The 22,463-nt window shown below is 40.7% G+C and overlaps 1 protein-coding gene across 2 annotated transcripts in view; it reads left to right on the top strand.

Moving 5' to 3' along the window:
- Nucleotides 1-1,088: 1,088 nt before the first annotated feature.
- afap1l2 (actin filament associated protein 1-like 2) overlaps nucleotides 1,089-22,463 on the top strand; it is a 179,677-nt gene continuing 158,302 nt past the window's right edge. The window contains exon 1 of one of the 2 annotated variants that reach the window (XM_055646906.1): nucleotides 1,089-1,703. In XM_055646906.1, the coding sequence (XP_055502881.1) occupies nucleotides 1,688-1,703 (16 nt within the window). In that variant the 5' untranslated portion in view covers nucleotides 1,089-1,687. The remainder of the gene's footprint in view (nucleotides 1,704-22,463) is intronic. The other variant, XM_055646905.1, reaches the window with a different exon arrangement.

The raw sequence follows: 22,463 nt of genomic DNA, 5'->3' as shown, positions 1-22,463 counted from the left end.
GTCAAATTAAACTTCTTTTTATGCTTTATCTGATGGGATAAATTACAGACTTTATTTTTTAAATCTCAAAATTTTGTAACATTGCTACAAATAGTCGCCCATAAAGGGTGCTTATAATGCAAGAATCTGATGTTCCATCAAGGTGAAATTGATGATTTGATCAAAAATAATTGCATTTATATAGTTCCTTTCACCAGATCAGGCCATCCCAAAGTGCTCCAGAACCAATGAAGAACACTTGAATAAAAGACTTAAAGATCTGGAATAGCATCGGGTCAGGCAGTTCCCAGTTTCCCAGTTTCAGTCCAAAAAAAAGATAGAAACTAAGGTAAATTAAAGAGGGAGCTGAAGGTGCCAATCCAGCGGAAATGACCAGCGGACATTTGCCGTGGAGATTTAAAGGTCCAAAATATCGGGAATTATCGCGTTTGCTCGCTGCATTTCATCAATAAAGATAAAAAAGTCAATAATGCCTTACTTTTGATGAAATGCAGCGAGCAAACGCGATAATTCCCGATATTTTGGATCTTTAAATCTCCACGGCAAATGTCCGATAAGCACTTCCGCTGGATTTGCACCTTCAGCTCCCTCTTGAATTTACCTTAGTTTCTATCTTTTTTTTGGACTGTAAATTTAGGTAGCTGTGCCTCACGGTCACCCCGACTGGCACAGTAAATTGCATCTCAAAAGCTGGTCGTTTTCGATGTTTTTAACGGGTGTGTAAGTGCGTGTTTTCCCATTCACTAACATTTACCGGATGTATAGCATGTCCTCCACTTGAGATTTTCGGTCACGTGGGTGCGGATCTACGCTCCAGTGACCTTTCGTGAAATCACCCTATACTAAAGTCTAGTATAGATCAGGTTATCTCTCTGTCCTTGGTGCCGCCTGTGAGGGAAGGCAAGACGTTTCATCACGCCCCAGCCACAATGTAACACTCCTGACTGTGCTGCACTTCCTCGATAATGCAATGGTTGGAGAATTTGCCAAGATCCCCGCGCTGGGGGCTATCGGCAGCGAACCAGTATCCGAATATATTGGAGTCTCAATTTACTTCAATAACAAGTGCGAGGGACAACGCATTGGTCAATATGCTTTGTGCAATGCAAGAACACGTGGGAAATTGTTAAAATTCCCTCTGTAAATGCTGGGAATGTCACATTTGGGGGAAAGCACATTGGTAGGATGTTCATAAATTCACTTGTGTAAATTACAGGAATCCGTCTCTTCCAGGAACGCAGGTTGGACGTTGTCGTTATTGTGTCTCATTTAACGTAATTTTTATTCGATGCTCACTTTTCCAATTATATAAGCCGAGCCGGAAATGATTATTCATGAGAGAAAAAACCCTCCCTGGTCTGGCCACCGACGTTTTGGAGAGTGATCCATTAGCTGGGCGGACGGTGCCGGCTGCTGGGACCCCTGCTGGATTAGTTTCGCTGGATTAGTTTCGCTCTGTGCGATTTCAGGGTTATCTCCCCAGCTGGGAGCGAGGGGAACAGCGTCACCGGGCGGGGCTGAGCAGAGCAGTCACAACTTGTGCACTTGGTACAAGTCCGGTTGAGAGAGAGGGACTGCCGGGGACGGGGATCGGCGACGTTACAATCCGATGCGCCTTCCTATTAACTGGGATTGATACACGGCCGAGGCATTTGAAAGGGAGTCTGGCAACCTGCCCACCTCACACATGGATAGGAGCAAAGGTAAGTGAGTGGTTGCGGGACATTGCCATCCATGTCTCTAAACATCGCCCGGTTACATTGAGTCTCTTGTACTTGTCGGTTCCCCCCACTGCCGTGCTCAGCTTCGGCTGGGGACTGTCCAGCGACACTAACCTGTAACTGACCAGGGAGAGGTTTAAGGTGCAATTGTAATGTGGCTCCTCCGAGCCCACCAGCTTTATTTCCTACAGTGAAGTCGGTCAATCGTAGATCGTGCCCAAGGAAGCAGTCCCTCGCTCCGTTATATCACTGAGATCAGAACCAGCATCAGACTGCAGCCCACTCCCCTCTCTCGTGGCGATATCGCTGTAAGGTCCAGGAGAACGTTCAAGATGAAAGAGAAGAGTGTGTCCAATTCTCAACTCTACGTGTAAACGGATTGGAATTGTCAAAAGTTGGACTTCCCGCTGAAGATAAAGGAATGGCGAATGTGTAGATCGAAGGGTGAATCAGTTCTGAAGCGGAGGTTGTTTAATTGTTCTGAATGTCAACATTGTGTTGAAACTTTGGCGAGGACTGGGTTGCGTTGACCGAGTCTCCAGAACACAATTGCCAAAGCACACAGGTTTGCTTCCCACCTCACACGTGTTCCCATCCCCACTGCCACAGTGAGTCAGTGGCGGCGATAAGTGACTGTGAGTCTCGACAGTAATTTAAATCGCGGGGTTAGTAAAAGAACTTGGTGAACAATGTTCCCTGTTTACTCTGTGATGTTTTACCACGCCGTCCCGGGTCTTGTTCCAGCGTCAGGGTTGTACCGCGGCACTCGAGATATAAACAAATTTGGAAACAGACCTGGAGTAATATGTTTACAAACATGTTTTGGAAGTGGGTTGTTTTTTTTAAGTGACAATGCGCCTTTCTTTTACAGCCCTCTTCAGTCTGTAAGTGTTGAGGGGTTTTATTTAACAGCGAGGCTGCTTCTGCGCAAGCGAGACATTTTAACGAGTCACATTTGCTCCGGACCGCAGTGCAATTGTTACCCAAGTGATTTAACGAGGAAGAATGAACGCGTGTGTCGCGGTTACTGCTCTTCCAAAACCAGTCACAATGGTTCAGTCATTAAAGAACTAACACAGTTCGTCACGTTAAGAAATCTTAGCTTATCATTTGAGCCAGAACTTTTAAGCACTTTGTACTCTATAACATTTGTCCAGGCGTAGCTATGCATATAGACAAAATTGCTGGAGAAACTCAGCGGGTGAGGCAGCATCTATGGAGCGAAGGAAATTGGCAACGTTTCGGGCCGAAACCCTTCTTCAGATATGCATATGTTGTGCGTATACATCATATAAGTAAGTGCTCTGAATGTAATTTAAATCTCTAGACTAGGTGTCAGTAATTCTGAATCCGTGCAAGAAACGGGGGGGGAAGCGATGGGTTAATGTTCTGATTTTATTTGCCCGATTAATTTTGAACTTGTGTGCTCAGTCGGGAGTGTCCAGTGTTTACAGTTTGCGAGGTCATGTCAGGAAAGAGGAAGATTGGTCGTGTTGAATCCATACCCGGGCCACTCTAACATGCCAGCTGTCAGGTCAAACAAGGAGCAACACTGACAACATCTATGGAGAATGTCTGGAGGACGAACCAACCCACTCCCGATGAAAGAACACACAGCAGAGAGCTTGGACATGAGTGAAAACATGCAAACAATGTGATCAACAAAAATCTGATTTATTGGCCTGTGGCTATTTTGTACATCAGCTGCCGTGTGCTGTGATGATAATTCAATCTGGTTATTGGATCTTGTCAACACAACACTGAGAAGATTGTTTGTTAGAACACAAGATCCAATTATTTGGATTTCAGTTTGTCACCAAGTGAATGGGACGTTGAAAGATACTGCATGGAACAGACCCTTCGATCGACCCAGTTCATGCCGACCATCCATCACCTGTTCACAATAGTTATATTTTATCCCACTTATGCATCCACTCCCTACTCACTCGGGACAAATTATGGAGAACATTTAACCAACAAACCCACACGTTTTGGGATGTTGGAGGAATATGGAGCACCCATGGGAAATCTACGCAGTCCCAGGGGGAACATGCAAATTCCACGCAGACAGCATTCGAGGTGAGGATCGAACCCAGGTCTCCGGCTCTGTCCAGCAGCAGCTCCACCAGCTGTGCCACCATTTGCAAAGGTTGAAAGAAGCAACAGTATAATGTTAATGTCATGCAACTGTAGTAATAGACAACAGTAGGAAACAGCTTTTCTCACTTTTAGTGACAAAAATACTGACCAGGAATGTAATAATTGTGTTGATCATCTAAATACCAATGAAGAGCAGCTGTTAGTCATTGCTTTACATCACTTATGGAGCTCTACCAAAAGCAACTATAAGAAGCAGATATTCCCAGAAGCTAGGATTGGACAAAGAAGTCCCTTTGAAATCTTCCTTTGGATATATTAACCTCACAGTTGCAACATTACAGCATCTAGTTGTTTCTTCAGTGAGTCAAATGTTTTGACATCAACCTAGCAACCTATTTCAGCCACAGGAACACATTCTACACAAAGCAGTGCTACGTGGCACATTTTGGAAACGTCTCTTCAAACCCAAAGACCTTTGACTCTGAAGATTGACACAAAATGCTGGAGTAACTCGGCATTACTGAGTAAGGGACAAGCAGTATCTCTGGAGAAAAGGAATAGGTGGCATTTCGGGTTGAGACCCTTCTTCGGACTGAGTCAGAACTCAGAAGTATGAAAAGGTGCAAAGGACAAATGAATGAAAGGTATGAAAAGAACAAATCAAAACCAAAGATCAAGGAAAGGTGGAGCCCACAATTATCCATTGTTGGCTCTGGAAAAGGTGATAATGAGTAGATACAAACAGTGAAACTACGCAGGACGACAGTGAAACAAATCCGTAGGACAACTTGTTGCTTTCACATATTTGAAGGGTAGCACAGTGATGCATGGAGAGGAGCTGCTACCTCAACTCCAGTGACCAGCGTTTGATCCTACCTTCTGGTTCAGTCACTGTGGTTTATTATTGTCACATGTACCAAGACATAGTGAAAATTGTTGTATTTCCCATCAAATAAACCTCCTTGTGACTGCATAGGTTTCCTCTGGGTGCTCTGGAGTCCTTCCATATCCAAGATACGCATTTGGAAAGTTAATTTCCTCTAGTGTGTGGATCAGTGGTAGAATCTGGGGGAAGTTAATGGCAATATAGATAGAATAAAATGGGATTAATGTAAATGGTTGCTCAATGGCTGGCATGGATTAATCGGGCATCATCAACCTGATTCTGTGCTGCATAATTCTTTGGCATTAAGACAATTTTCTTTGAGGACAAGACTCCTTTGAAACGTAACTTTGAAGTTACAAAGACCCAACATAAAGCAAATGTTTTTGTGACATATTTCCACGCCAGTGATTTGTTGCACTGCTCCCCCTGTGCTGTTGTAGAGACGGAATAACTCACGTATGACTCTGTGCAGTGTCACAGGTGTTTGCTGATCAATGTTAGAATGAGTTAATACATCATCGGGCATCTGATGGAAATTTAAAGGATGTGAATCATTTGGCAGTTTGGTAGTTACTCTCCAAAATCTGGTGGTAGTTTCCTCAATTTGTCAAAGTCCACCAGAGATAAGAATTTTATAAAATCTCTGTACTCCTCGCACCACATCTTTAATCGTGACTTTTGAAGAACCAATTTGTATCCAAGTAAAAACAGAAAATGTGGGGAAAACGCTCATTGGGTCAGCCAGCGTCTGTGGAAAGAGTAACAGAGTTAATATTTCAGGATAAAAACATTTCATTAAAATTGTGCCCATAAACTGGAGAGAATGCCTTTTAAGTATCTGGTGCATTTTGTTTGCCAATAAACGGCGGAAATCTCACTCCATTAACTCCCACCCAAACACAGTTTAGCAATGGGTTCCTTTTATTCTCATGGTGTCCAGCGTGAACTTAATCCAGGCTCCTGCTGAGTAGCGTCTCGACCCAAAATTTCACCTATCCATGTTCTCCAGAGATGCTGCCCGACCTGCTGAGTTACTCCAGCACTTTGTGTCCTTTTGCACAGTTGCATCTGCAGTTCCTTGTTTCTACATTTGTGCTGCTCTGAACGAATGGCCAGAGCATGATGCTGAATCTTGGCTTTTAAAAAAAAATTATTATGGAGCCCCATGGAAAATAATAGGTGCAATGCATTTCTCAAGAGTGTAACATGTGGGTGACATAATAGTATTATAGTATTGGAGCATAATGGATATTGCAAATTCAATTCCCACCACAACAAAGCGGAATAATATAAATTGCAGGAATAAAATGTTCCTTCAGTAATGACAGAAGAAAAAATTTGCATAAGTAATGGAACGATGAAACTTGTGTAAAAATCCATCTAATTCACTTTTTCCATCAGGAAGGAAATCTGTCATCCCTAGCTGGTCAGCTTTATTCCTAAATGTCCCCAGAGCCACAAGCAATGAACAAAACCGTTGATCTTATTTGCACCAACACCTCACCCTATTGACTCTATATTCAACTTGCAAATTAACCAAGATCAGTTTTCATGATTTAGTTGGCAAATTCCAACTATATTTCAACTTTACTTTAGCATCCTCAGTATTCATGCTGAGAAATAACAGCCTTGAGATGATGCTGAATGTTTTATTTCAGAATGCTTGTCGTGGACAGGTTATTACCTTAGATGTTCTCTTTGAGTTGATATTTTATAATTAATTATTTATGGACTTCACCATAGATGATGGTGGTGAGATGCAGTCTGTGACTGCTACGGTCAGTGTGGTGAAGATTCTGTCGTGGTGTTAAGACAGTGCTCCAGGATTTTGATTTATTGATGATGAAGGAATGGCAAGACACTTTGATGTTAGACCTGGGAGTAAAATCTGGAGAAAATTACTGGAAATCTTTTTTAAGGCTGATTAAGATCAGAGAGGTCCTGACATTGAGGTCTCGGTACATTGCCTATATTGTTGGACTCTGCACCCCACAGCACCATTGGTAAATGGAGTAAATGGAATGGATATTGGACAAGGCACTAATAGAAAGCATGATTTTGTCTCAGATTCTGTCAATTCTCCTTTAATGTTGTTAGAGTTGTAGCCGTCCATGTGATATCAAAAATATCAGCTTTTGATCTGTACAGCAGACCCTAGTAGACTTAGAGGAGCATTGCCAAACAACATTTGGCCCCAGTCCACATAATTACATATCAGGTTGATGATCAAAACCTTAGTCATAGAGGTTGATTTTAAGGAGTGCTTTACAGGCAGGAAGCGTCGGAGAAACTTAGGGAAGGAAATCCCCAGCTTTGGGCCTCGGTAGCTGAATGCTGAATGCATGGCTGCCATGGATTTAACTGGGGGTGATCTAGAGGACAGAATTGGAGTAACATAGATATCTCAAAGGGTTCTAGGTGCTTAAGGAGATAACATGGAGAGCGGCCATGCACAAAGTTAACAAAAAGAATAAGAATTTAAAAAGTCAAGTGGAAAATGTTCTGCCACATTTCAAACTTATGTTTAGAAAATTGTAGAGATTTGAGATTCAATAGATGAACTTGTTGCTGAATTGCTTCTGACCTCTTCAAATAGTGCCAGATTTATTTTGAAAGTAGACTCAAAATGTTGGAGTAACTCAGTGAGTGAGGCAGCATCTCAGGAGAGAAGGAACGGGCGACGTTTCGGGTCAAGATCCTTCTTTAGACTGTGCCAGACCGTTACCACAGACAGATTTATTTTGTTGCTCCAGTGTAGCTTCTTATCCGTATTACTCCCTAATATTTTAATGGGGATTTCATGACTGAAATGATTGGACATCCTCTTGTTGGAGGAGATCATTGCCTCCCAAGGCGAACGTTTTGTTTTGTTTAAACTTAAATGTTGTCCGGGCCTTTCTGGATTCAGGCCGTCTCTTGCTATTCCGAAAAGTTGAAATTGAATTGACTTAAACAGCACAGCCATCAGCGAACACCCCCAGTTCTAATGGAGGGAAGATTATCTACGAAGATGCTACCATGAGTAATTCATCAGCCGTGACTAGCCATCAACCTGGACCACCTTTCATTTGCATGATTCTGGTTGTACATAGTTTTACATTTAATTCTCATTGATGTTATCAAAGATCAGAACTGTATGTGAATTTGTAACTCTCAAGAGTCCAGAGTGTTTAATTGATATATGTATCGGCAACAGAGCTATTACATTTCTACCACACCTATACTGACCCATTAATGCAAAGCAAACAAATGAATATGCAATATTCAATACAATACATTGATAATCGGCAATAGAATGTAAACCGAATATAATAATGCAAAACCGAAGTCCTTAGTGCAACCAAAATAAAGTTCATCATAGATCATAGTTGCTGTGGTAGTGGTGTTGAAGTGGTAGTATGCAGTGTTCAAGAGCCTCATGCTTACTGGGAAGAACCTATTCTTGAACTGTGGACCTACAAACGAGCTTTTGTCTTTTGTTATCTAATATGTAGGAAAATGTGAGGAGATACAAGGATATATCACATTCATTGTGGTAACCATTCTATTGCTCTATGTTAAATATTAACATTGCAACGTGTTGCATCCAGAGATGAACACAGTTGTCCAGCTGTCACAGAGCAGCTGTTTTGTAAAGTCATAAGTGACTGTCCATGTACCTTTGTACCTTTTGCCTCGACTAATAAAATGAAGGCTGTCTTATAACTTTCTTCACAATCACCTCATCTCATCCGTGCCTTAAATGGTGTTTGTAATAACTTCCAAATACACTCTGTTCTTGAAATGAAAAAAAAATGATGAAATGATTCAATTTATTGTCATTGTCATAAATTGAATCATTTCATCATTTTTTTTTCATTTCAAGAACAGAGTGTATTTGGAAGTTATTACAAACACCATTTAAGGCACGGATGAGATGAGGTGATTGTGAAGAAAGTTATAAGACAGCCTTCATTTTATTAGTCGAGGCAAAAGGTCTCAACATTCTTAACACTCTGGCTATTTAATTTTGATAACCCTCCTTATTAATCCGAGCAGAATGTATCAAACCACACTTCATCTGCCCGCTTACATCTTTACACCAAACCTTTTCGTCTTCAAGTCCATTAATCTTGTTCTCAGTGTTTTCTACATTTCTGACCTTTGTGTTATCTACATACTTCGCATTGTCTGCATAGTTTGTATTATCTACACACTTTGAAATTGCACCGTCTTTCCAGCCCAGGCCATTAATGAATATAAGAGGGTGGTTCTGATACTGATTTCTTCAGAACAAGGTTGTCTTCTGTCTTTCCATTTTAATAACCATTCAACACTACTGACATCTGTACTCCCTAACATTATTAGAATTATATTAGACTTTGAATTGGCCTATGAATCAGTGGTCAGATTTATTGAAAATACCAAACTTCAATGAATGCATAAGAACACATGGAAAAGAAGCACATTTAGGATCAACAGCTCATTGAGGCTCTCCCACTAAATTATGGCTAAACATTTATTAAAAAATACCACTTTCCCCTATCCTTTGAATCCTTCTTACGAATATACCAATCTCACTCTTGAAGGCCGATATGATATTAGCAGTTAAGAGACTTTTAGATAGGCACATGGATATGCTGGGAATGGAGGAAAATGGATCACCTGTAGACAGTGATCAGTTTAACCTGGCATCATGTTTCACGTGGATAATGTGGACCGGGGGGGGGGGCTGTTTTTGTGCTGCATTGTTATGTTCCATGTTGCTCCATGTAGATGAATACACTTATCAACTAAGCAGCCAGATTCATCTGGGATGGAATATTCCAATGAAATTACAGTGCTGTGGTTGTTTCAGCCTTAAGCAGGCAACTCCCTGGGAAACCACTGTGGTGCTAGATTCATTGGCTGGGGGATTGCCTAATATCATTTACTTTATCAGCGGTGAGGTCACCTCTTGTTTTTCTAAAATTGAGAGAATGCAGGCCCACTCCACCCAATCCCTTCTCAGTTTCCCAGGAACTCCTGAACCTAGGGATGTGAAGCTTACAGTACAAACCATTCCATGTAATTTCTATGAGAATTCTCTGGCTTCCATTCATAACTTTATTGGAAGAATATTAGCATCTCTGAGAACTTACGACAAACTTATTGTGAACCGTGCTCCACGCACAAGCACACTAATTATTCTACAACATATCTACAGTATATCTGCAAACATCTTCTGATCTTATAACACAGACTGACTCATTTTCTGTGCTGAGCTCTAATGCAACAATGATTCACGAAAAATAAATAGTTACATGTGACTTTGTGGCCTGTTTCATTGAGACACCCCAAAAATCCCACACATTCCCCAGCCTCTGAATAAAGAAATTTCTTCTCATATTTTTATATTGAGTTTATGGCCTCTAGCCCTACACTCTCCTGCTAGAGGAAACATCCACTCCACATTCAATCTGTACAGGCCTTGGGTGATAAATCTGTGGAATTCATTGCCACAGAATTCTGTGGAGGCCAAGTCAATGGATATTGTTAAAGTGGCGATTGATAGATTCTTGATTAGTACAGGGTGAGGGGTTATGGGGAGAAGGCAGGAGAATGGAGTTGAGAGGGATAGATAGATCAGCCATGGTTGAATGGAGGAGTAGACTTGATTGGCTGAATGGCCTAGTTCTGCTCCTACAACTTATGAAATCCAATATTTAATTGCAAATAGTTTTGTCTCCATTTTTTTTTAGGTGAATTTAGTTTATTATTGTCACATGTACCAAGGCACAGTTTTGTTTGTGTGTTAGCCAGTCGAAGAAAAGGCAATGCATGAATACAATCATGCTGACCACGGTGCAAAAATAAAGTACAACATTTAGTGTAAAGTTATAACACTGAAATCCAATGAAATTGTGAATAAATACTCATCCATTTTCGTTGTTCATTGCTCATCAGCAAGAAATGCTTTACCTCTGACTTCAAAGATGGTTGGTGAAGCTGATCTAGATGTACAGGCTCTGCTGCTTTTTTTTTACACATTATTCTGAGTAGGAAAAGTAGGGATATCTTTACAGAAATAAAAGACATGAACGGATCAATTGCAAGCACAAGAAACCACGTACTTGACAGCACAACAGCAACTCCAAACAAAAGAAACAAAAGAAGCGAGACAAATACTGTGTAACTATTGATTGCAGGAAATGAACACTTTTTCACTAATTGTCAAGGATCCTGGTGTGCAGAACGATGCCGTGTACTTGAACAAATGTTGGTAAACTTTGCTATCCTTTGTCTGGCAGGAACAACATAAAAATGACAACAGATAACAAACAGGATGTTTAGACCAACCATTCCACATTGGGTTTTACCTCCAGGTACACATAGAATTCCCATGCCCCTTATTTCCCCTCTCAGACGTCTAGTTAATATTCTCAAGTGCCAACTATTTTACCATTTGTTAAGATAAAATGCTAATTGACCATCACAAAAGTTTTTCTAAAGGGAAACATGACCAGAAGTTCCAGGAGACTTGAACTACTTGCACTAGATTAGTTTAGTTTAGTTTAGAGATACAGCGCAGAAACAGGCCCTTCAGCCCATCGTGTCTGCGCGGACCAGTGATCCCCGTACACTAGCATTATCCTGCATACTGGGGTCAATTTACAATTTTTACCAAAGCCTATTAACCTACAAACCTGTACATCTTTGGAATGTGGGAGGAAACCGGAGCTCCCGGAGAAAACCCACGTGGTCACTTGGAGAATGGGCACACTCCGTACAGACAGCACCCGTAGTCTGGATCGAATTTGGGTCTCTGGCACTGCAAGGCAGCAACTCTACCGCTGTGCCACCGTGCCGTCCTGGATGAGGGAAGGTTACGGGGAAGTTTAATTATGAAGTGTTTTGTCGAAATGAATAAGGAGGAAATATCTCTTTCATTAAGGAATTTGCAAATTATCATGAAATTAAATTGTCCACAACAAATGAGGAGATGCGATAAAGGGTTTCGTTTTGTGTGAATGTTTGCATGAATATAAAGTCATTAATATTTAACATGGCGAAGGAAACAGGGGTGCCACAAGTGACTGGATTAGTAAAGATAAGCTTTTGATTGTATGGACACAACATCTGAGATAGGCATCATCTTTGCTATATCGTGGAATCAAAGATTTCACAGTCCTCCATCCACACAAAGTGAATGACCTTCAGAAATTCAGTTCCGCATCTAAATTGAGTAGATTAGATTATTCCTTAGTGAATTAGAGTCATTTATCCGACTTGCGCAACTGATTTGCGGAGCATTGTTTGTTTCTATCCAAAGTAGTGGGAGTGTGTGGACGTGTAATCGGACAAAATAATCCAAGCTTGCAGGCTCTCCTGTTGGATCCTGTTCATATCATTTACGCGCCTCTGCCATCAGTGGGTTTAAAATCTTATATATTTTTAATGATATTTTGTTATATGTATGCAATGGCTATATGCGAGTACTCAATGCTTCAAAATTGTATTCACTGTTGACATGATTGTCATTAAAAAAAAAAACTTCCTGTACACTGAACGCTGGGCTGAAAATTAATGACGCTGTTAATGAAATATGACCTCGGCAAAAGCATTTTGCAAACAGACCTTAATCTGATCAATTGGGTCTCATTTTGAAATGTTGTGATTTTGATGATTTACTCCAAGATTACAACAAATTCTAGTGGTGTGATCTATTTCTGGTGTGAGAGATTGGCATTACTCTGGATCCTGCCAGTTGTATCAATGAGTTATCAATAACGACTGTGGGTTAGGGTCCCATTCTGGACACGTGAACATAAAGATCAGCTTGTGTTGTGTGTTAGCCGTTATTACCACTGTCTCACAGCTTCAAGAGCCTGTGTTCAACCTTGATCTTGGGGACGATCGGTGTGGAGTTGGCACTTTCTCTCGGTGACCACACTGGGTTTCTGCAGATACTCCTGTTTTTCCCCATACAAGGCTAATCTGCCATTGTAAATTATCCCTTTAAGCAGGTTAAAGAAGAGAAGGGCAGATTGGCAGGTAAGTAGAGAGAAAGTAAGTTTCTACAGAAGAGGATAAACGAGGGGCCCTTCAAGGATTGCCCCACACTGGGCCAATTGGCTGCCTTCTATATTAAAATAAGTAAATAACTATGAATCCAATCTGAACTACGGCTATTAAACTCTAGATTTGAATTTTGTTATTTAAACACAAATAGTCAGTGTTATTGCTGAACGATAACTAATATGCTCAATCAATATCAATAAAAGCTCTTGCTCCGTACAAGCCAGCGCCCATACACTATATCACCCAAGATCCATACTCAACATAAATCATAGCAATATTTAATGTCAAACAAACTCTTTTCAGATTAGCCATACTTGGCTGCAAAATTATCCCACTTATAATGTAACAATTCACCCTCGCACATCTTGGATGTATAATATTCGGGAAATTAGTTAATTAGGGTTTATACATGGAGAGATGATCGCATCCGATAGCAACAATGTGTCTTTAATTGACCATGCCTGTGGTAGATGTCGTTGCTAGGGAGGTCATATGGTCAGGCAATAGGAATGCATTTGGATTTGATAATTCAGGATTATCCTTCATTAATGTCTTTAACGAAATCACAACTTTAGTACCTCTCCTATTAACTTCAGGAGGCATCTCGACTAGTTATGTATATATCTGACTTGCTAACACATGTTTTACTTTGGTTGCTGTTTACTGTAGGAAATGCACACGGAAATAGCAATGCTTGTGGTGGCAATATTTATTCCACTAATGGAATTTAGTTCAGATTTGTGCCATCTCTGTGAATTGCTGTTTATTGCATATGTGGCAGACGACAGTTCAGTAATAATCTGCTTAATGCGATCTTGGTGTGTTCGCTTGAATTTTTAACCAGAAGCACGTCGTGTGATAAATAGGGAACTCTGACTTGCCAAACAGTGTGTTTCCATCAAAGTATAAAACATGGTGAAACAAGGAACTGCAGATGCTGGTTGTTAAAAATAAAATAAAATACTAGAGTAACTCAGCGGGTCAGACAGTATCTCTGGAAGACGTGGATTCATGGTGTTTTGGGTTGGAACCCTCCTTCAGACAGGTCTGAAGAAGAATCCTGACTTGGAACGTCACCTATCCACGTGCTCCAGAGATGTTGCCAGATTTGCTGAGTTAGTCTAGCACGTTGTGTTTTTTAAAGTATAAAACGTTTTGAGTATTGAAGTGAAATCCACATCCAGCAACTGAAGATGAAGTAAAACATTTTTTTTTCTATACAGGTAAGTAAAGGAGATATCAATTATATTTAAAGCATGCCCATGAAACAAAACCTAGATGAGAATATTTCCTATAATGCTATTTATCCTTGTGCTCCCGTGAATTGACCGACTGCGCCATTATCAGGAATACCTGGGTTCAATGATAATATCATTTTATATCGACCTACAGGTTTTATGAAGGGATTCAAATAAGCAGGAGGTAAGAGTCTCACCTCTTTCTGCTCAATGTTCACTGGTCTTCCTCAATGAAGGCTTTAATCCTAGGAATAATATTTGGATTAGTCATTACACTTTGACAAAACTGTTGGTCTGGATTCGTCGATGCGCAGTTTGCCGCGAGATTTTGCTGGCTTGCTTGCAGGTTTCCAGTAATCCAATAATCTGACTTGGTTTCCATTACAGTAGCTTCTAAATGGGCTCCGTGGTGTCGATGAACAAGACAAGAAGCAACAAGGCTCTTCAATTAATTCGATTCACATTCAATTAAATCAAAATTAAAATGGGAAATAAAAAAGGAAGTGAAGCAAATCTAAGTTACACATACATGAAACAGAATGGATATTAAAATATATAAGAATAAATGTAAAGGGAGTAAACATTAAGGAAAACTGAAAAACGTGCATTTCAATTCATGTGAAAATCTGCAACTTTTTTGCAACGGATGAGGTTATTTAACAATAATTGATCACGTATTAGCTCAATAAACCACTTAACGTATGAGCCCTGATTTTTCAGTGGAACTATTTAGTATCTACTCAGACTCTCTGAGTGGGTGCAACAAAATTTCCATGTGAAAGAGTGAGGCCACACACAGACTGGAGGAACAGCACATCATATTCCGTGTTGGTAGCCTACAACCCAAAGGAATGACCATTGACTTCTCCAATCTTAAGTGCCCCCCCCCCCTCCCCAACCCTTGTTTCTCAGATATTTCTCCCACTATCTTGTTCCTCTCTCCCTATCCCTGTCTACTTTCCATCTACATCCCACCCTCTGGCTTTACATTTCTCTCCTCATCACTCCTATCTGGCACCATTTGCATCATTTTTATCTCTAGCCTTTGTCCATCCTTTGCCAAATAAAGTCCCCACCCTCAGCTATATCCACCTATCACTTGCCAGAATTTACCCTGCCCCCATCTCTTTTTAAGCTTCCTCCTATTACAATCAATCTGGAAAAGGGTTCTGTTCCAAAACGTCACCTATCCATTCCCTCCCGGATGCTGCCTGACCCTCTGAGTTCCTCCAGCATTTTGTGTGTTACTCTGGCAGGTTAATTGCCTTTTGTAATTGCCCATTATAGACGAATGATAGAATGGGAGGATGTGGGAAGCATAACATAGGATTAGTTTGTGCAGTCAATAGCAGTGCCGGCTCAGACAGCTGAACATGCTGTATGACTCTATGACTCCATGCATCTTTGACAAGAACTATTTTCCTATACGTAATGTATATGCACGTGGATGGTAGAACTTGTTGTCAGGTCTTCATATGTTCATGTGATTGGAGTAAAATTAGGTCATTCGGCTCATCAAGTCTACTCCGCCATTCAATCATGGCTGATCTATCTTTTCCTCTTTACCCCATTCTTCTGCCTTTTACCCATAACCCCTGACACCCATACGAATCAAGAATCTATCTATCTCTGCCTTAAAATTATTAATTGACTTGGCCTCCAAAGCTTTCTGTGGCAATGAATTCCACAGATTTGCCACCCTCTCACTAAAGAAATTCCTCCTTATCTCCTTCCTAAAGGAATGCCTTTTAATTCTAAGGCTAAGACTGAGAGTCCTAGACTCTCCCACTAGTGGAAACAATCTCTCCACATCCACTCTATCCAGGTCTACTGTTTACTAATGGTGAATGCTGATGTTCTTGTCTCAGCCAAATCTGAGCGATGACAAATCTAACCAAATCAGAAGACACAACTGAAGAAAGGTGCCTAATGTAACTAATGTTGTAATGGAAGGGGTGTCATTCTTCAGAACCTAATGTAGAAACTCTACAATGCATTTGCTGATGGCTCTAATTAAATTGGAATAAGTTGTAAACGGCCAAGTGACAAAAAAAGCATTTTTTAATGACAAAATCACATTAAGTATTGGTGGTTATTCCAAGAAATAAAAACTTTCCACACAAAGTGGAACTGATTGAAGTATTCAATATAAGAATACATTCAGTCTGCCAATGAGTGATTTGGGACAAATGGAGCATTATGGTATTAAATATAGTATTTCAAAAAACTTTCTGGAAGCCCTTAACTCTTTTCAGAAACTCATATTTATTCTTTCTATATTTAAACCCGTCTTGGATAGGAACAACATGAAATGAATCACAAATAACCAGCAAGACCAGAGCATTGAACAATGTTAAACCTTTTGAACTTAATTTTACCCAAACCTTTACGTTAGTTGACTTTAAGAGATCTGCTCCAATATTATGTTAGATTACTTATATATTTAAATGTTTGTAGGGAACCTTACATTCATGAGATTTTAACTCTTTATTGGGTAATGATGATGAAAGATAACATTTGATGAGCTTTTTACTTGGAAATTATAACAGGACTCCTGCTTCTGAGTTTGCTTTTAAAATACCTAAATGAACAAAACTTGGTTAACATCTCCAAGTGAAATCCCCAACACTGCTTGAATAGAAGAAAAGCTTTAATTCTTTGAAAGTTCGTCAACATGTGTTATTTGCATGCTGTAGTCATGATCAAACCCAGATCTCTGGCACTGTGCAGCAACTCTACCACTGCACGCACCACTGTGCCACTAGCTTTGATCAAGCCTCCTTGCAATCCAAACACCACCAAATTCTGTATCATCCACAAACTTGCCAACTATTCCTCCCATAGTCAAATCCAAATCATGAACATATTATCACAATCAATAAGGGTCCCAGCACCTATTCCAGCAGCCCACCACAGGCTACAGATCAAAATCAAACTACCATCTGTATCATATCATCAAGCTAGGTTTGAATCTGTTTAGCCATATCGCTCTGATTGCACGTGCATTAAAAACATGGTCACAACCTATTCTGCAGTAACTTGTAGCTCCTCATTATGTATGCATTGTTATCCCCCATTTTCATCCAGTCTCCCAATGTGTTGAAATCCATATCTATGCATTACTTTACAGGACGTTCAATGTCCTTGCCCAACCCCACCTTTGCAGGCTGTTGTACTGCTCCATCTCCGATTCCAGACATGAGCATTGCATGCTTTTTCTTCATTTTTTTTAATGAGCACACCAAATTAGCTCTTTGCAACATGAAGAGAACATGAGAAAATTGTGTTAAATGTTCAGTTTCAACATAAAACATTGCATATTAACTTTAAAGGGAGTTAAATTGATGGAAGAATTAATGGAATTTAGTAAGAAAGGGAAGTCATGTCAATGCTGAATACAAGGGATTCTATGGGTGGACATCATCAAGGATGTTGGTTGCAATGACCTTTCAATAGAAGGGATGCCTTTGAGAAGGTCAAGCAATAACAAGACTAGGCTCCCCTCCACGTCATCTATACATTGCTATATTTAAGAGGGAGTTAGATGTGGCCCTTGTGGCTAAGGGGATCAGGGGGTATGGAGAGAAGGCAGGTACGGGATACTGCGTTGGATGATCAGCCATGATCATATTGAATGGCGGTGCAGGCTCGAAGGGCCGAATGGCCTACTCCTGCACCTAATTTCTATGTTTCTATGTTTCTATCTGAGTTGAGTACTTTTTTACTACCACTTCGCCTCTTCTGTGACAAGTAAGAATTTTGCCTAGAGAACCAAAGGGAGGAAATGAATGTTGGGGAAAATAAATTCATTTTGATGTTCTATTTCTTAAAGATTTAAATGAAGGGAGCATCAGTTTCACTTCAGTTGCTTTCTAAAGAGTTGTATTCCACACCTCAAAATAACTAGAAGCATCTTGGCAATCTACATAAATACCAGATAAGGGGCTGGAGTGCATTTGATATTGCTATTAGTTTGTTATTGTCGTTTGTACCAAGATACAGTGAAGAGCCTTTGTATGCAAGCTCTCCAGTCAAAACATACTATGCATGAATACAATCAAGCCTTACACAATTACAATGGACAGTGTAAAGAGAAAAAATGCCAGAGTGCAGAATATAGCGTTACAGTATAATAGCAGTAAAGTTATAGAGCAAAGATGTAATGTCCTCAATGAGGTAGGTTGGAAGATTGAGACATAGCCTAGCCTATGGTTCAAAAGTCTAATAACAGAGGGGAAGAAGCTGCTCTTAAACCTGGTGATATGTGCTTCCAGGCTTTGGTATGTTCTGTCCAACAGGAGAGAGAAGAGGGAATGACCAGGGTGAAAATAGTCTTTGGTTATGTGGGCTTCTTTCCCGAAGCAGCATGAGGTGTAGATGGAGTCAATGGATGGTCTGTGTGATACACTGGTTTATATCCGCTATTCTCTTCAATTTATTTTGAGTCGAGCTGCTGCCAAACCAAGCTATGAATCATTCCAATAGGATGCTTTCTATGATGCATCTCTTGGAGTTGGGAAGTGTTTTTGCAGTCATTTCGTTTTCTACAGAGCAGAATTTCTGCAGAAATTGGTGATGGTTGTTGAAGACATGCCAAACTTCCTTCATCTTCTGAGGAAATAGAAGCGTTGATGTGCCAACTTGGTCATTGCTTCAACGTTGTTGGTCCAGGACTAATTGCACAGCCATTGCCAGCCGAAGAATCGTTAATGGAGTTTAATTCAGATGTGTGAGGTATTGTATTTTGGGAAGTCAAATAATGAATGGCGGTGTCCTGGGGAACATTACGGAGCAGAGGGATGCAGGAGTACAAGTCCATAGTTGTCTGAAAGTTGCATCGCACGTAGATGGGATGAGGAAGAAGGCTTTTGGCATGCTGACCTCATCAGTCACGGAATTGAATATAGAAGTTGCGATGTTATATTACAGTGGTATATGCTCGGGGAGGCTGCACTTGGAGCACTGTGTTCACTTTGGTCATTCTATTATGGGAAAAATGTCATTAAGCTGGAAAGAATGCTGAGGAGATTTATGAAGATGTTACTGCCCCTTAAGGGCCTGAGCTATAGGGAGAGGTTAGGCAATCTAGAACCTTATGCCTTGGAGTACAGAGGGTATATGGAACATGATGCCAGAGGAAATAGTTGAGGCAAGTACAATAACAATATTTAAAAGACATTTGGACAGGTACATGGACAGGAAAGGTTTAGAGGGACATGGGCGAAAGGTGGGCGAATGGGATTAGCGTGGATAGAGCATCTTGGTCGGCTTGGACAAGTGAGCCGGAGGAAGACTGTTTCCATGGACTCAACATTGTTGGTGATATTTACGCTTAGGAACTTAAGAAGCTCTCCACTTTGGCACCTTTGATACGGATTGGGGTGTGTACACCACCTTACTTCCTGAAATCAATAACTAGCTCCTTGTAGACAAGGTTGTTGTCTTGACACCATGTTACAAATTTCTTTATCTGCTTCCTGAATACTGTCTCATTATTGTTTGAGATCCAGCCTACTACAGTGGTTCAAAGATATAACAAATTAGAGTTCAGACAATGAAGTAAATCAAAAGAAATCATTAAAAATTCCCTCTTGCCTCTGTTTTAGAATATCTCACTTGGATTACAGATGTTTTCTAAACTCTTTATCAACTGATGGCCACTGTCTCACCAAAATCCGCACTAACCCTATAATCCTACAAAAAGCAGTAAACACTGCCAGTCCATCATCGGCTTTGACCTTCCTTCCATCGAGGGGATTTATCGCAGTCGCTGCCTCAAAAAGGCTGGCAGTATCATCAAAGACCCACACCATCCTGGCAACACACTCATCTCCCTGCTACCTTCAGGTAGAAGGTACAGGAGCCTGAAGACTGCAACTGGTTCAGGAATAATTACTTCCCCACAGCCATCAGGCTATGAAACCTGGCTCGGACAAAACTCTGATCATTAATAACCCATTATCTGTTATTTGCACTTTATCAGTTTATTTATTCATGTGTGTATATATTTATATAATGGTATATGGACACACTGATCTATTTTGTATTAAATGCCCACTGTGTTCTGTGTGCTGAAGCAAAGCAAGAATTTTATTGTCCTATCAGGGACACATGACAATAAACTCACTTGAACTTGAACTTGAACTTGAAACAACTTGTAGGATTGAACCAAGCTACTAGAAAAACTTTGCAATGTTTCAAATGGTACAACATTGCGGGAACATCTTCAACAGCAGGAACTAACCATAAAGTAACCAGGACTGCTAATGTGATGAATTGTAGCTGTATCTCATTAGATCTACATTTTTATGGAACAATAAAAAGGAAAATAGAATAAATGCTTTTAAACAAAACCAGTGTTAAGTTTATAATTTTAAGATCTTTTAACAAGAGCTTGTAGAGGCAGTAGGAAATTGGAAACTGTTTTCATATGTTGATGAATAAACTGTATTGCAAGCATTGGAAGTAACAGTTCTCCAACTGATCCTTGCCATCCCTCAGGAAGCCTATACTCGAGGCTTCTATCCAAACATGAATTTGTATCTGTCTCATGTGATATAGATCTGACTCATGGCAGAGTTGAACACACAGGTGCCTGAAGCTTGGACAATTCAATTCAAGAACGTTTTCCAACATTCAAATTCCTACTGCAGGCTCGCTATTCAACTGTATACAAGAGGGCAGATGATCTAATTAACAGTAGCCATCACTCATAATTTCCCATAACAAAAATCTGATCTCAAAGCAAACAGGCTTTGTAGTAAGCCAGTAGTTTATACTTCTAACAGCATTAACTCCAAACACTTCTTTTTAAAGTGTGTCTGCTGCTGGTTTGCTGTTGTCAGCATAAGCACAGCTGTTGGCAAATATAATTTAAAGATTGGGCCACGCTGTAATGTTGTGGTAAATCCTACTTGGCTGTGTAAGCTGACCTTAGTTTACTTTCGCTGCTGTGATTCATTAGCATGTTTGAAAAACTGTGCTCTCACGCTGTGAACCATTTTTCCATGCAATCTTTAGTTTCCAAACTGATTCCAGAAATAAGCTGGAAAATTGAACCCTTTTGAGTTTTGTACAATTAAATAGCTTACTGTAACAAAATACCAACTTTTTCAACTTAATCTACATCTCAAGCAGAAATAGTTTGTACTTGGTGTCAAGAAATTGGTGTTCAGTTAAGTTAAATACTAAAGGTATACAAAAATGCTGGAGAAATTCAACGGGTGCAGCAGCATCTATGAAGCGAAGGAAATAGGCAACGTTTCGGGCCGAAACCCTTCTTCAGACCGATGTGGGGTGGGGGAGACGGGGAGAAGAAAGGAAAAAGGAGGAGGAGGAGCCCGAGGGCTGAGGGAGAGATTGGAAGGGGAGGAGACAGCAAGGGCTAACAAAATTGGGAGAATTCAATGTTCATGCCCCCAGGATGCAGACTCCCCAAGCGGAATATGAGGTGCTGTTCCTCCAATTTCCGGTGTTGCTCGCTCTGGCCATGGAGGAGACCCAGGACAGAGAGGTCGGATACGGAATGGGAGGGGGAGTTGAAGTGCTGAGCCACCGGGAGGTCAGGTTGGTTAATGCAGACTGAGCGGAGGTACCCGGCCTCCGCTTAGTTAAATGATCAGTTATTAGTTAAATACTAATTTGGACGCTACAATACTATAGGCAGTTATTTTTCATTCATGTCATCTGGCCATTGGTGGCAAGGTTAACATTTGGTGCACTTCATTCATTGCATTGAGAAATGGTGGTGAGCCTCTTTCTTATCAACAGCAGGCCATGGAGTGAAGAGACCCTGGTGCTATTAAGAAGGGTGGCACAGTGGCGCAGCAGTAGAGTTGCTGCCTTAAGGCACCAGAGACCCAGGTTCAATCCTGACTGCGGCCGCTTGTCTGTACGAAGTTTGTACATTCTCCCGTGACCCCGTGGCTTTTCTTCGGATGCTCCGGTTTATTCCCACACTCCAAAAACATACAGGTTTGTAGCTTAATTAGCTTCTGTAAAATTGTAAATTGTCCCTAGTAGGTAGGATAGCGTTAGTGTATGGGGTGATCGCTGGTTGGCGCGAACTCGGTGGGCCGAATGGGCCTGCTTCAGCACCATATCTCTAAAGTCTAATGTAAAATAAAGGGAGTTTCAGGATTTTGAGCAAGATGCCCCATTACAGGAAGAATGTGGAGGCTTTGGAAAGAGTGCAAGATTGTTTATCAGAATAATGCCTGAATTAGAGAGTATTAGGCCGAATTGTTTCCTCTGGAACAGAGGTTATTGGGAAACCTGATAGAAGTATATACAATTATGAGAGGCACAGATAGATAATCACAACCTATTTTCCAGGATGGAAGTATCAAATACTGTAGGGCTTAGCTTTAAGGTGAGAAGGGGGGAGGTTTAAAGGAGATGTGCAGAGCACTAATTTTTAAACGGAGGGTTGGTGAGTTCCGGGAATGCATTGCTGGGGGTTGTGGGAGGCAAATATGA

The sequence above is a fragment of the Leucoraja erinacea genome, chromosome 15 (genome assembly GCF_028641065.1).
Source record: "Leucoraja erinacea ecotype New England chromosome 15, Leri_hhj_1, whole genome shotgun sequence".
In the NCBI taxonomy this organism is placed as follows: domain Eukaryota; kingdom Metazoa; phylum Chordata; class Chondrichthyes; order Rajiformes; family Rajidae; genus Leucoraja; species Leucoraja erinaceus.
The sequence above is the reverse complement of the archived record's forward strand: the minus strand, read 5'-3'. Positions and strand labels throughout refer to the sequence as shown.